Raw genomic sequence first — 16,328 nt, forward strand, 5'->3', positions numbered from 1 at the left:
GTCTGGCTTATTTCTCTTAGCAAAGTATCCTCTATGCTCATCCATGTTGTTTGAAATGATAGACATCCTTTTTTTTTTTATTACTTATTCATTCTAATTTGTTATACATGATGGCAGAATGCAATTCATTTCATATTACATGTACAGAGCACAATTTTTCAAGTCACTGATTGTACACAAAGTATTTTCATACCATTTGTAGCTTCATACATGTACTTAGGGTAATGATGTCTAACTCATTCCACCATCATTCCTACCTCCTTGCCCCCTCCTTTCCCCTCCCTCCTCTTTGCCCTATCTAAAGTTCCTCCATTTTGCCCAAGCTCCACCCCACCATCACCATTATGAGTCAGCATCTTCATATCAAAGAAAACATTTGGCCTTTGGTTTTTTGGGATTGGCTTGCTTCACTCCAAATTCATCCATTTATTTACCTGCAAATGCCATGATTTTATTCTTTTTAATGTTGAGTAATGTTCCATTGTGTGTGTGTGTATACACACACACACACACACACACACATACACATACCAAAATTTCCCTATCCATTCATCTACTGAAGGGCATCTAGATTGGTTCTATAATTTAGTTATTGTGAATGGGTGCTACTATAAACATTGATATGGCTGTGTCCCTGTAGTATGCTGATTTTAAGTCCTTTGGGTATGAACGGAGGAGTGGGATAGCCAGGTCAAATGGTGGTTCCATTTGCAGTTTCCCAAGGAATCTCCATACTGCTTTCCAGATTGGCTGCACCAATTTGCAGTCCCACCAACAATGTATGAGAGTGCCTTTTTCCCCCACATCTTTGTTTGTATTATTGTTTGTATTCTTGATAGCTGCCATTCTGACTAGAGTGAGATATTGCACGTTTTTTCATGTTTGTTAATTGACTGTATATTCTCTTCTGAGAAGTGTCCAGTTCCTTGGCCCATTTATTGATTGGGATATACATATACATATACACATATATATATATATATATATATATATATATATATGTGTGTGTGTGTGTGTGTGTGTTAAGGTTTTAAGTGCTTTATATATCCTAGAGATTAGTGCTCTATCTGATGTGCTTGTGGTAAAGATTTGCTCCCATTCTGTAGGCTCTCTATTCACCTCACTGATTGTTTCTTTTGCTGAGAAGAAGCTTTTTAGTTTGAATCCATCCCATTTATTGACTCTTGGCTTTAATTCTTGCACTACAGGAATCTTATAAAGAAAGTTGTGGCCTAATCCAACACGATGGAGATTTGGGACTACTTTTTCTTCCATCAGGCACAAGGTCTCTGATTTAATCCTAGGTCCTTGATCCACTTTGAGTTTTTGTGCATGGTGAGAGATAGGGCTTTAATTTCATTATGTTACATGTGAATTTCCAGTTTTCCCAGTACCATTTGTCGAAGTGGCTATCTTTTCTCCAATGTACATTTTTGGTGCCTTTGTGTACTTTGTGTACAAGCACTCCATCACTGAGCTAAAACCCCAGTCCATGAGTTTATTTTTGACATAAGATAACTGTAATTATGATAGAATGTCCTTTCTGAAAGCTAAATAATATTTGTTTCTGTGTGTGCATTTCTATATCCATTCACTCATGGATGGATATTTTGGTTATTTCCACATCTTGTGAATAATGCTGAAATGAACATGGAAAGGAAGATATTTTTGCAAGGTGGTGATTTCACTTCCTTTGGGCATATTGCCACGACAGGGATTGATGGTTCATACTGTAGTTATATTTTTAATTTCTTTAGAAAACCTTTATAGTGTTTTCCACTGTGGTTGCACCAATTTACATTCCCATCAACAGTGTTCAAGGCTTTCTCTTTCTCTACACATTTGGCAATATTTGTCTTTTTGATCAAAGTCATTCTAATAGGTGTCAGATGATATCTTGTTATGATTTTAATTTGTGTTTCCCCAGTGATGAGTATTTTTGAGCACCTTTTCATATATCTGTTGGCCATCTGTATGTCTTGTTGGGAGAAGTATCTAATCAGGTCCTTTGCTCATTATTTTTCTTCTCCTTTTTTTGGTAGCAGGGATTGAACTCAGGGGCACTCAACCACTGAACCACATTCCCCAGCCCTATTGTGAATTTTATTTAGAGACAGGGTCTCACTGAGTTGCTTAGCATTTCATCATTGCTGAGGCTGGCTTTTTTGAACTTTTGATCTTCATGTCTCAGCTTCCCAAGACGCTGGGATTACACGTGTGCACCATCACGCCAGGCTCATTCCTTCACCCATTTTTAAACTGGGTTAGTCTTTATTTTAGCTGTTGAGTTCCGTATATGTTCTGTGTATCAACCCCTTACCAGATAGAGGGTTTACAAATATTTTCTCTCAATTCATATCCTGCCTTTTCATTTTGTTGTTTCCTTTGCTGCAAAGAAGCTCTTCAGTTTGAGATGGCCCCACTTATCTACTTTTGCTTTTGCTGCCTGTGTTTTTAGTGTTCTATCAAAAAAAAAAAAAAAAAAATCACTGCAAAACCAATGCCAAGGAGCTTTCCCCAGTTTTCTTCTAGATCTTCTCATTTAAATGTCAGTATTAAGATTTATAATAGGGCTGGGATTGTGGCTCGGTGGTAGAGCGGGCCCTCGCATGGGCAGGACCCGGGTTCGATCCTCAGCACCACATAAAAATAAAGGCATTGTGTTATGTCCATCTACATCTAAAAAATAAATATTTTTAAAAAAGATTTATAATAAAAATTATTAGAGTCCTTTTTATATAAGTGAAATCAGCTATTACCCAAAAACACATGATTGCATCCTGCCACATTCTCAAAATTTCAAGGACAAGACTCTCTTTTTTAACGTCAGGCCCCTAAAATGAGTTGTGTTTTTTTAATATTTTTTTTAGTTGATATATGTGCTGTTATTTGAACCCAGTGCCTCACAGATGCTAGGCAAGCACTCTATCACTGAGCTAAAACCCCAGTCCATGAGTTTATTTTTGACATTTTACAATTCATTACTTATTTGTTTGCAATTTAATTGTCAAAGATTTAAGTCTATCCAAAACATAAATATTCAGTCAACAAATAGTTACTGAGTGCCTACTATATATGCTAAGACTGCAATATGGAAATGAACAAGAATGCTTGCCTCATGAAAATTACTATCTTTATCCTTGAGGAACTAAGCCTACCAAGACTTAAAAGCAAATAATTACAATAGTTCAATAAATGCTATAAAATAACAAGAAGAAGAGAGAACCAGCTATTTAGAAAGGTCAAAGAGATGTTTTGAGCTATAGCTATAGAAGTTTATTAGCAGGACAAAAGAAAAAAGAATGCAAGCAAGAAAGGTTTCCAGTCAACTTCAAATCATTTATTGTGGCTGGAGTTTTCTTTAATTAAAAGAGCTTTCTTAGCATAAGAAACAAATTTGATAGTTATTATGACGGTAGATTCTGCCTTAGTAAAGATAGGTCATGATAAAAAAAAAAAAAGAGCTTTGTTTTTATTTGTTTTTGTGGAAGGACATTTTATGGAGAAACAGGGGTAGTGAAAAGAACAATAAATGTTATGAAGTTTAAAAGGGTTAGTAGCATCAAAATCTTAAAAGCTTTATTTGTCATATTAGAGAGAATGGACTTTATCCTCCAAGAAAGAAATTATCAGATTTTGAAGAAATGAAATAAATTCAAATTTCAGAACAACAGGGCTAGGGACATAGCTTAGTGGTACAGTGTTTGCTTACCATGTGCAAGGCCCTGGGTTCAAAAAAAAAACAAAAACCCTCAAAATCCACAAGAATGTGAAGATATGGGGGAAAGTAGACATATCCTAGTATAACAGATATCACCATGATTGTCTTTGGGGGCAAGTTTTAATTGTCTTTGAAAATAAGATACCCTAGCCTAGTCCATCTGATCTCCAAATTAATAGCCAAAATTAAAACTGGATGGTTTATCCTCTCTTATTACCAAACTTTTTTTTTTTTTTGCCTTCATTTCATAAGTACCTGTGAGAAATAAGAATGACACAAATCAACTTCAGTGTTTGTCAAAATCATTATTATTTGTGGAAATTGTAAAAAATATTTAAAGCTATCTGGGCTATGCTCCCCATTACAATTTAGATAAATAATCTCCAAAGAGTAGTAACTGCACCAGGGGATGAAAAAGACACCACTGAGATAAAATAAGAAAATATAAGATCTTCTACTGACATTTACTTATAACTTTAAAAGTCTCATTTCTTTTATATTATATAAAAATAAAGATAGTAGTATAGATAACTTATAAATATGCACATACAGGAATGAATGCTTCATCTTTTAACTGATACATTAGAGAGTTTAGAAACCACTGATTTAGCTAATGACTTCTTTTAAAAATTTCACTAGCTGGACACAGTGGCAGCACCTGTAGTCCGACCCAGGACTAAATGATACCTCCTTTTTAAAAAGTTTGTGGTCAGCCTTGGCAACATAACAAGACCGTGTTTCAAAAAAGAAAATGAAAAGAAAAAAATAAAAGCCAGAAGTGGTAGCACATCTGTAATGCTAGCTATTCAGGACATTGCAGCAAGAGAATCATAAGTTCAAGGACAGCCAGGACAACTTATGGAGACCTGGTCTCAAAGGGAAAAAAAAAAAAAATATATATATATATATATACACACATATTTTTTTTTTTTTGGTAGAAGGGATGAAGCTATAACTAAGTGGTTTAGCACCTGCCTAGCATGTGCTAGGGTTCAATCTCCACTACCACCAAAACAAATAAACAAAACCTCTTTACTAACTAAATATTAACTATTTTAAATTTTAAAACTTTAAATGAAGAAATTTTTAAATATTTGCTTAATATAGTTTGAGTACTTAAAATCACCACCTGAACTCAGAACAATCATCTCTTTTTTCTCTGAAAAATATAAAGTGATTAGCTATCTCATACACATAACTTCTGTGCACTATAGATTAACTTTATAAAACTGTTAGTTCCTGAAAAAGAAGTTACACAAAATATTTATACTTTCCCTAAGAAAACCTGGTCTTTTGGAAAAATCAATATTTATTTTACCTTGGGTTAGTTATGGATAAGGAGGTGGAGAAAAACAGTAGTTGATAGCAGAAAAATGAAAGGAACTAGAGAATAAATGATACCTCCTTTTTAAAAAAACATTCCCCAACTAAAAAATAATCACCATGATTCCTCTACCACTTTATTAAACTTCACATTGCTTTTACTGATAAGAACATCAACTTTATTATCAACTTTTCCCAGTTACACAAATCCTTTTAAAAAAATAACAAGAGTAAAAGACATAAACTAGTGGTTCTAACTCTAGAAACTACACACTACTACTGAAGCTTACTTAGGCTTTTCAAAAGACTCACACACAATTCAGTCAAAGGGGCCAACTGGATCAAATCCTTAATCAGAGCCCTAACAGCTGACATGCCTAAAATATTCGATGGGAATACAAACAGGATTGGATTTGGAAAGATTTTTCTTCCTCATGATAAAATCCAAGAGAAAGAGATGTAAAAATATATAATAAAATAAATAACTTTGATTCTGAAATATGCTAGAGCTGGTTTCAGGCTCAGCTAAAATCATAAGAGAAAAAGAAATTCTGCTAATGTCAATCAGTGCTAAAGGCATAAAGAAACTATTAAAAGTACCAGCAAAGTGGCTTATCAGTTTATTTATTATTGAGAGATTAAACCTATATTGCCATGAAAAATCTATCAAATATAAAATATACTTATATAACATAAAAATACATATGTAAAAATATACATAAGCATATATTTAGAGATACAAAGATCACAGTGAACATTTATTAACCATATAAACTCTGGGAATGACATATCTCAAGAATATGAAAATGTGTTTTTACCAAAATAATTATGTTAAGTACCCACAAAAATTACATCGTTCCTCTTTGATTTAACTAATCACGTTAAGTATTCAATTATACACTTATTGAATGTCTGCTACAAAGCAGGTACCATTTTGTGACATATACCATAGAAGCTGTCCTTTAGGAGGAAGCCAGAGCTAGGGAAGACATTATAAGTGCTTCAAAGTAGTAAATAAGACGTTTTTCTATGATCTTCCACCAAATATCCTTTACCTTTTCATTCAAAACAAGTACCCTAACTCACAGAAGGAGTTCTGTGAACTTAAATTAAAAAAGCAACAATCACTCCTCCTCCCCCACAACCTCTCCGTTTCTATTATTATGCTTATGAAACAAAAGGAAAATTTCCCATCCATTTTAACTTCTCTTTTTTTTTTTTTTTGTCTAACTTAAGCTATTAAACATGGAGGAAGGAACAGCTGCAGTATAGTGAACTTCTGTAAGTCAAATATAGTTATTGCCTATACATGGTTAAGGTTTATAAAGATAACATACACCCAACTGCTGAAAGAATTGACTTCAGCATAGAGACAGCCTTAAACCTGAAATAGTATGTCCCTAGGATATAATCTTCAAAAGAAACTAATCTCTTTGCCTTAAAATAATAACTACTCTTCACTAAGATTTTTTAAAAAAAGATGTTGGGTGCTAAATCAACGAAAAGGCATATTTATCAACTAAAAGACTAGGCTTACTGCCCTACTATATACTTCAAAACAAAAAGATTTATCTGCTTAGGGAATCCAAAAATTTCTATTGGTACCAGGACCTTGACTATGTACCTCTGCTATGCATTTACCAAATCACTCTTCTAAAAATTATTCATCAGTGGAACATACTCCACTCTTATGTTTAGGAATCTGCACATATTTGTGAAATTAATTTTCCAAATTTACCTTGAAAGAACAAAACTGTCACTCTAGAGAAACATCTCTAGGAGACAGGAATACTATAAAACTGAACACAGACTTTAATACAAAGGAAAATATAATGACATTTATTACAATATCCCACTGCAGTAAAGCATAAAATTTGAAGATGTAAATATAGATATTAACCATCATAAATAAAATGATTAACACAATGTCTTTAAAAAGAAGGGATCTAATAGTCTCACACTAAACACAAACATGCAATTTACTATATATGAAATTCTGTAAATAGCAAATTCTTAATGGTTTTGAGATTTAACTCACAATTCAAGCAGAATTACCTCATCTGTCGCTGGTTGCCGTTTTGCAAACTGTGAAACTATCTGAGTCAGTAGTTCTTGAAGTCACATAACAAAATTCTTCTTAAGACCTAGTATAATTTTTTTTGTGTGTGATTTTAACCTAACTTCAGAAAGACTGTTTAGTCTGAACAAGGCCCCTTAATGGCATGTATCTTCTGTGTTGGAGAAAACACCTCTGTGTCTAATTTAACTTGTCACTGGATATCACTGTTGCTCCACACAAATCCATTTGGAATAGAATTTCTTTGGCAATGTGAACTTTATCTGTAACTCCTCCCCTTGCTTAGGAGTCACAATTTCCTGGCCAAGTGCCCAACAACAGTTACTGCAAGAACAAATGAGACTAAAAGAGTTCAAGTGTAAAATCTTCTTGACCATCTGTTTTCATTATGGGTTTGTGTCATTATACATTCAAACTCTTCTACAATCAAGAAAAGAAAAGTTAAAAAAAAAGTAATAAAAGTGCATTTTGAGTTGGCAAGCTAAAATTATGAACCAATAAATATATGTGTGTATTTTTACTTAACAGAACAACTCTACAATATGGATTTTTGCTGAAAACCTAATTTAGTACCTTTCTCCTCAACCTACAGTTTAAGGAAAAATACAGAATAGTTCCCATTTTCCAACTCAATCTTAAAACCATATCCAATTATCTCATATGCCTTCATTTAAATTTCCAAATATCTCTGGAATCCAGATCTTCCATTCTACTTAAATTGATAATTGTAGAGCTCATAATTATTTCTTCAGAAATCATGTTCCAATTGCTCTGCCTTCACATGAACACTAAGTTAACTGCTTTGAAGTAGTGCTATTCAGAATGCGGACTACACACTAATGCTGGTCTATGAATATTAGTCATTAATACATGACATGATATATACAGAAATTGCAAAGTATTTAGAAATTTTTATAGCTCAATATTTGCCTAGCATGTGCAAGGCCCTGTGTTCAGTCTCCAGCACCATAAACAAAAACTCAAAATCAAAACAAAAAAGCCCAGAAGAATCACTGTGAAGACATAGGGAAAGCTGAAAATATCCTAGCGTAAGAGAAATTTATACAACATGAAACCAAGCATTAAGACCAGATCCCCTATTTCCTAGGTAACCTCACCTGACCCTTGCCTTCATAATAATCAGGTAAAGTATGTTTTCTTTCATTATCATGAATTTGTCAATCAAATGAGGCAGCTATACCCTCTAGCCCGTCCATTGTGTAATAACTGTATGCAGGCAAACAAATGAGTGACAAGAAAAGCCCAGTGAAATGGATGTACTGGCATACACTATAATCCCAGCTAATCAAGAAAATGAAGCAGAGCCAGGCGTGGTGGCACACACCTGTAATCCCAGCAGCTTGGGGGGCTGAGGCAACAGGATCACAAGTTCAAAGCCACCCTCAGCAACCTAGGGAGGCCCTAAGCAGTTTAGCAAGATCCTATCTCAAAACAAAACAAAACAAAACAAAACAAAACAAAAAACCACCAAAGGAATGTGGATCAGTAGTAAAGTGCTTCTGAGTTCAATTCCCCATACACTCCTCCTACCAACCCCCTACCCCGCAAAAAAAAAAAAAAAAGCCAAAGCAGGAGGATCTCAAATTCCAACCCAGCCTGGGCAACTTACTCAGACTCATTCTCTAAAAGATTAAAAAAAAAAAAAAAAGGAAGGAAAGAAGGGGTATGGGTGAGGAAATAATGATCTTCGTTCTTCAGATTTGCAAAACAGAAAAGAATCTCATGACTAGGTGATAAGGTTCAGAAGTGCACTATATGGCCCACCTGCTATTGAGAAGGCACCCACCAGCCTGAGAACACCCATTAACTACCTATATAAACTACTGCTAAATCAGCTTCCCCCTCAAGTATGACTTTGAGCCAGGTTTTGATGAGCCAGGTTTTCAAACAGTTGTTTGAAGTTGTCTCTTAACTTAAAGGGCCTGATGTGTGGCAAGCAGCTAGACTTGGGTCTGGTAACAAATATAATAATACAAAGTATAAGTTTACATTTTATGTTTTTTCATTCTTTTTTTTTTAATTTGTTTTTGTAGTTATCGATGGACAGCATGCCTTTATTTTATTTATTTTTATATGGGGCTGGGGACCGAACCTAGTGCCTCACAAGTGCAAGGCAAACGCTCTACCACTGAGCTACAGCCCCAGCCCCCCATTTTTCTTTTTTGCATGATGCTGGGGATCAAATCCAGGGCCTTGTGCATGCTAATCAAGCACTCTACAACTGAAGCACATCCCTAACCCTATTTTATAAATGTTACCAATTTGAAACAAAATGGAAAATATTTTTAAAAACTAGTCCTCTATCATAGATAAGCTTGAGAAACACTGTCCTAAAGCTTAGCTCCAATGACACCACTCTCATACTTAATAATCTTTAGTCATTGCTAACACAGATCCAATTAAGAAAGTATAAATTCTTGGATCTTCAAGAAATTCCAAATCATTTGCCCCTTGGACAAAATCAACCTGATTTTATACTGCTACACTTTCATACACCTTTTGTTCTAATAAAGCAAACTATTTACTACTTCCTAAATATGTTCTGAGCTTTGTTTATGCTGTTCACTATTCCTGAAGTGTCCACCTCAGTTATCTCTCTCATTATTCATCTCTCTTTATTATTGTATCTATAGTAATTTCTTCGAAAAACTATTTTTGGCTATGCCACATAGCTATGTGAACAAAAATGCCTCTGGGTCTCAGATTACTTTCCTACTTAATGAAAAAGATTTCATCAACAACTAAAATTCTGTAAAGCTGTGATCCAAATGAGAGGTTTGAATATTCAAAATTCTTTATTTTGGCATTTATTATATTTTGTCACATACATAAAATATGCAAGTAGTTCTCTTATAACTTACAAAATTTTAAGCTCTGAGACTGATTTATAGCCTATCCAACACCTAATAGAAAGGTCTTGCAAATAGCAAACACAATATGTAACTAAACTAAAAACTTTTTTTTTGGTGTGTGTGTGTGTGTGTGTGTGTGTGTGTGTGTGTTGCTAAGGATTGAACCCAGGGCCTAGTGCAAGCATGGCAAGTACTCTACCAACTGAGCTATATCCCCAGCCCTGAACTAAAAATTCTTAAATTGAACAATAGCAGTGTTTGCTAGAGGCAGTGGGGAGGAGAGAATGGAAAGTGTCTGCTAATGGGTACAAGGTTCCTTGATCATGAAAATGTTTTAAAATTAGTAGTACTGAATGCACAACTCTGAATATACTAAAACCACTGAATTACACACTTAAAAAGGATAAATGGAATGGTATGTAATTTTATCTCAATAAAAATGCTATTTAAAAAACTTAATAGACCTTGGTCTGCCATTATGTCTTCATCCTTCAGTAAAAAATATGCTTGGTAATGGGGGCTGGAGTTGTGGCTCAGAGCACTTGCCTCACACATGTGAGGCACTGAGTTCAATCCTCAGCACCACATAAAAATAAAACAAAACAAAGATATGTATCCATCTATAAATTTTTAAAAAATCTTTAAAAAATATGCCTGGGGGGGCTGGGGTTGTGGCTCAGCGGTAGAGCACTCATCTAGCATTGTGTGAGGCCTTGTTCGATCCTCAGCACCACATATAAATAAATAAATTAAATAAATGTATATAAGAAATATGCTTGGTAATCTAAAAAATGTTCTAGGTAAGAACTTCATAAAATGGATTCTTAAAGATTCAAAGTTTAGGAGCTGGGATTGTGGCATAATAGTAGAGCACTTGCCTAGAATGTGTGAGGCACTGGGTTTGATCCCCAGCACCAAATAAAAATAAATAAATAAAAATAAAGGTACTGTGTCCTTCTACAACTAAAAAAAATTTTTTAAATAAATAAAATTGAAAATTTAAGTCAGGTGCAGTGGCGCATACCTGTAATCTGAGTGGCTTGGGAGGCTGAGGAAGGAGGACCTTGAGTTCAATGCCAGCCTTAGAAAAGGTGAGGCTCTAAGCAACTCATTGAGACCCTGTCTCTAAATAAAATATAAAATAGAGCTGGGGATGTGGCTCAGTGGTCCAGTGTCCTGGAGTTCAATCCCCAGTACCTGCCTCCCACCAAAAAAAGTTGAAAGCTTAAATACCATAGGTATAAAAACACTAGAGAATTTGGAAGAGATTATAAAAACAAATAATTTAGTTGCATTTGTTTTTATTTTCATTAATTCTAGACAGTAACTTCTTACTAATTTAACTTTTTCTTTGAAGAACATCCTCAAAGGGGATTTTGTACAGTGGGAGCCAGGAGAACAGCAGCCTATGCTTTTAAAGTCTAAGCAACAATCATCATTTATAAGATAAAACATGAACTAATTATACCCATTTTACTCATATTTAAAAGTTCCAGAGAAAAGTCAGTATGAAAGCATATACAGAACAAAATTTAAGATGATTTAGATGAAAGATGCCAACAACTCTAAAACTCACCCATGCTGTATATAAATAAGGGGGCAAAGTAACCAAGAAAAGTCACCAAGCATTAGTAGGAGATTCCACATAAAGCTATTATATCAAAGACAGCGGATAAAATTGAAATACATCTGCAACACAGAAGAAGTCCACAAAGAAATGCAAACATCTCAGCCCTGACACTGAATCCCAGGTAGCAGGAAAAACTTCCAGGAATTTGAATAGGTACCTCTTGTACATTGTGGTCTGAATTTACACTACCAGGAAAACTGACACTATTTCAGATGACTGAAAGAAGCAAAAGTAAATCCTGTCAAGAAGAACTCAACTTGAATTCTAGATGGTATATTGCTAGACACAACCCAATTTCAGAGAGATGTTTAAGTATGGAAACAATGTGTAGCTTTAAAAATGATAAAATATGGGCTGGGGTTATGGCTCAGCGGTAGAGCACTCGCCTCACACGTGCAAGGCCCTGGGTTCGATCCTCAGCACCATATAAAAATAAATAAATAAATAAATAAATAAAGTTATTGTGTACTACAAAAAAATAAATAAATATTAAAAAACAAAAAGATAAAATATGCTGAGTACCTTTGGCACGTGCCTGTAATATCAGGGACTCAGTAGGCCAAGGCAGGCAGATCAAAATTTCATGGTCAGTCTGGGGAATTTAGCAAAACAGGAAGGCAGGCTGACTGGCTGGCAGGCAGGCAGGCGGGAAAGAAAGAAAGAAAGGAAGAGAGGGAGAGAAAGAGAAAAAGGAAAAAGGAAAGGGAAGGAAGAAAACAAAGAGAAGAAGGGAGGGAGGAAAAAGGAAGGGAGGGAGTAAAGGATTAGGGATGTAGCTTAGTGATAGACAGCTCATGCAATCTCTACTATGAAAGAATCAAAAAAGAAAGAAGAACTTTATGATGGTTTATAAGAGGGCTCATTTTAGAACTTTAAAAATATTTTACATTCCTTTGTATTAATTAGGGAAAAGGATATTTATTCATTTCTGGGAATACAAGAACAACAGTGATATTGTTAAAAGTTATATCTCAATATAGTCAATAGATTTATAATTCCCAATTCACTTACTTTAATTCACTTACTTTAAATAAAACTCTGGTATACTTAGAAAAGAAAAGAAAGAAAGAAGAGCTGGATGTGGTGGTATACACTTATAATACCAGCAACACAGGAGAATTAAAATTCAAGGCCAGTCTCAGCAACTTAATGAGACCTGGTCTCAAAATAAAAAGGGTTGGTAAATTAAAAAAATAGTAAAGCACCTCTGGGTTCAATTAAAATTAAAATTTCTTTATTCCAAATGAAGAAACTGTTGTAATGGAAACAGGATGATAGTGAATAAGAGACTAGCCAGGTACATGCTATTCAGTTCAGCTACTTGGGAGACTGAGGCAGGAGGATTGCAAATTCAAGGCCATCCTAGGCAACTTAGTGAGACCCTGACTCAAAAATTTTTTTAAAAGGCTGGGATATAGTTCAGTGATAGAGCCCCACTGGGTTCAAACCCTGGTACTAAACAAAATAAAATGAAATGAAAAAAATTAAACAGAAGACTAACAAACAAGAACCAATACACACATTAAGGGAAAAACTAGAGATGATATCAGAACATCTGAAAATATGTTTACTATTCTAAAACCTCAGTCTAACTAAATATAGATTTTTCCAATCACTTTTCCCCATTTTCCACTATTTCTCACTTTTTTCCCTTCAATTTGTGAAAGACTAGTATATAGAGGACTGTAGCATAAGATTGAATTTTGTGTGACAGAAATTAAAGGAAATATAATTATCCATGTATGCATACACCCAAATTAACAAGTACACTGCATGCCTACAATGGGAGAAATGTCAAAACCTAGAATTTAAAATAAAAATAATAATAAAATTCATTTTGGCCTTTTACCAAAAGAACATCAGCTCTATTAATAAAAACATTCTAGGGCTAGAGATATATCCCTGTAGTAGAGCACTTGCCTAGCATATACATGGCCCTGGCTTTGGTCCCCACAATGCACACAAAAAAATTTCTAAAAACTCTAGATTAGTTGAATTATGACATTGATTGAACATTGCATATCACATTACACACCCTAGGAGTGCCCATATTTTCCCAAAGATATTCACTTGCATGATGAATAATCAAACTTTTTATTTATAAAATTTTAAGTCAGTAAATTGAAGAACTCCTGAAGTCTTATTCCCTTATTAACTTTATTGAGTCATAATCTGCCCATTAAAATAAATAAAAGTAGCTGGACAAGGTGGCAAACACCTGCAATACCAACTACTCAGGAGGCTGAGATAGGAGATTTGCTTGAGCCCAGGAGTGTGAAGTCAGACTAGGCAACACAGTGAGACCCTACTGCAGAAAAAAATAAAGATAAAAATTAATGAGTCAAATAAATAAAATTTACTGATTTGACCAGTAAAGTTTGGTGAGTTTCGACAAAAGTGTACATTCATGTAACAACTACCACAATCAAGATGTAGAATATTTCCTTTGATCCTAAAAATTCTTTCATGTCTTTATGTGACAAGGCCTCCAATCCCCGGTCCTAAGGAACTATTAATCTCTGCTTCCCCATCACACACCTCTAGTACAGGAGATGTTCAGGAGTGCTACCACTAAGCTACATTCCCTGGCCCTCTGGTAAAAATTTTTATTTTGAGATGGGTTCTTGTTAATTTATCCAGGTTGGCCTTGAACTTGTGGTCTTTCTGCCTCAATCTCCCAAAATGCTGATTATAGGTGTGCACCATCATGCCTGACTCGATTTCTGCCTCCTGTCACTATAGTATTCATGTAAATGGACTCAAACATTATGTACTTGTATGTTTGTCTTTTTTTTACTTAGCATTAGTACTTGTGAGATTCATCCATATTGCTGCATGTATCATAATTCTGAGTATTCCACTATGTTTATGTACGTAGGTAGTGTCTACATGTATGTGCATATACATTTCTGTATACACACACACACACACACACACACACACACACACACATATATATATATATATATATATATATATATATACCATAATTTGTTTATCTACCCAGTTAATAGACATTTGGATTGCTTCCAGGTTTTGACAATTATAAATAATGCTGCTACGAATAATCACAATCATTGTGGACATATGCCTTCATTTCTCTTGGGTAAATATACAAAAGAAGAACCCTCGGGTCATATAGAGTAAGTGTACATTTAACTTAAAAACTACTGCCAAGGGCTGGGGCTGTAGCTCAGTGGTAGAGCACTCACCTATCACTTGTGAGACACTGGGTTTGAACCTCAGCACCATATAAATAAATAAATACAGAAAGGTATTGTGTCCAACTAAAAAACATTAAAAAAAAAAAAAAAAATACTGCCAAGGGCTGGGGTTGTAGCTCAGTGGTAAGCACTTGCCTTGCACATGTTGAGGCCCTGGGTTCAATCCTTGGAACCACATAAAAATAAGTAAAAAAAAAAAAAAAAAATACAGATATTGTTCCCATCTACAACTAAAAACATATATATTTTTTTTTAAATGCAAAAAAAACCACCACTGCCCAAAGTCTTTGCATTCTCCATACCAATGCATGGGAATCCCTGATGCTTCACACTATCAGAATGGGTTAATTTAATTTTTATTAATTTTGGGGGATACTAGGGATTGAACCCAAGGTGCTTTTACCACTGAGCTACATACATCCCAGTCCCTTTTATTTTCTTATTTTGAGACAGGATCTAACTAAGCTGCAAAGGGTCTTGATAAGTTGTTGACGCTGGCCTCAAATTTATGATACTCCGCCTCAGCCTCCCAAGTCACTGGGTTATAGGCACGTGCCACCACATCCATCTATTTTTATTATTTTTCTTTTTCTTTTTGCAATGCTGGAGATGGAACCCAAGTCTTCATACAAGCTAGGCAAGAGTTTCCCCACCCACTGCAGTCAGTGTTTTTAATTTTAATTATTCTAATGCATGTGGTGGTGGTATCTCATTGTAGTTTTTATCTGTTTCCCTGATGACTAATGATAAGAGTACTTTTTCAGTGCTAATGTATTTACCAAACCTTCTTTTGTGAAATATCTATTCAAGCTAGAAGCCATGCTGAGGCAGGAGAATTTCAAGTTCAAAGCTAGTCTCAGTAACTTATTAAGGCCCTAAGCAACTTAGTGAAACTGTCTCAAAATAAAAAATAAAAAGGCCTGAGGATGTGGCTCAGTGGTCAAGCATCCCTGACACCCAAAAAAAGAAAATAGCTATTCAAATATTTTTGCCATTTTAAACTGGTTGTCTTATTATTATGTTATAATAAGAGTTCTTCATATATTTTGGATAAAAGACCTTTATCAAAAAAATATATAGAGAGACAGAGAAAGAGAGAGAGAGAGAGAGAAAGAGAGAGAGAGAGAACGCACATGCTGGGTATGGTGGTGCACACCTGTAATTCCGGTGACTGGGGAGGCTGAGGCAGGAGGATCTCAAGTTCAAGATCAGCAACTTAGCAAGCCTAACCAACTTAATGAGACCCTGTCTCAAAATTAAAATAAAAAGGGCTGGGGATGTGGCTCAATGGTTAAGTACCCCTAGGTTCAATCCCCAGTAGCCACCCCAAATTATATTTTATATATTTTTTTCCTCTCAAAATATTAAGAATATTTTCTCCAGGACTGTTATTTGCCTTTTACTTTCCTTTTTAGTGTCTTTTCAAAGTGACATTTTTATTCGTTTATGAAAGCCAACTTATCAATTTTGTCTTTTAGAT

General features: G+C 34.8%; 1 protein-coding gene across 6 annotated transcripts in view; it reads right to left on the minus strand.

Annotated features, from left to right (window-relative positions):
* Positions 1–16,328, minus strand: part of Nt5c2 (5'-nucleotidase, cytosolic II) — a 143,925-nt gene that overhangs the window by 40,432 nt on the left and 87,165 nt on the right. Inside the window, exon 1 of one of the 6 annotated variants that reach the window (XM_046450073.2) lies at positions 7,100–7,477. The exons of the other annotated variants lie outside the window; for them this stretch is intronic. Within the exon in view, the coding sequence (XP_046306029.1) occupies positions 7,100–7,104 (5 nt within the window). The 5' untranslated portion in view covers positions 7,105–7,477. Of the gene's footprint in view, positions 1–7,099; positions 7,478–16,328 lie in introns of those variants that run through there. 6 annotated transcript variants of the gene reach the window in all.

The sequence above is a fragment of the Marmota monax genome, unplaced genomic scaffold (assembly GCF_021218885.2).
Source record: "Marmota monax isolate L192 unplaced genomic scaffold, Marmota_monax_Labrador192_F-V1.1 WCK01_AAM20220418_F8-fsc00004, whole genome shotgun sequence".
NCBI lineage: Eukaryota > Metazoa > Chordata > Mammalia > Rodentia > Sciuridae > Marmota > Marmota monax.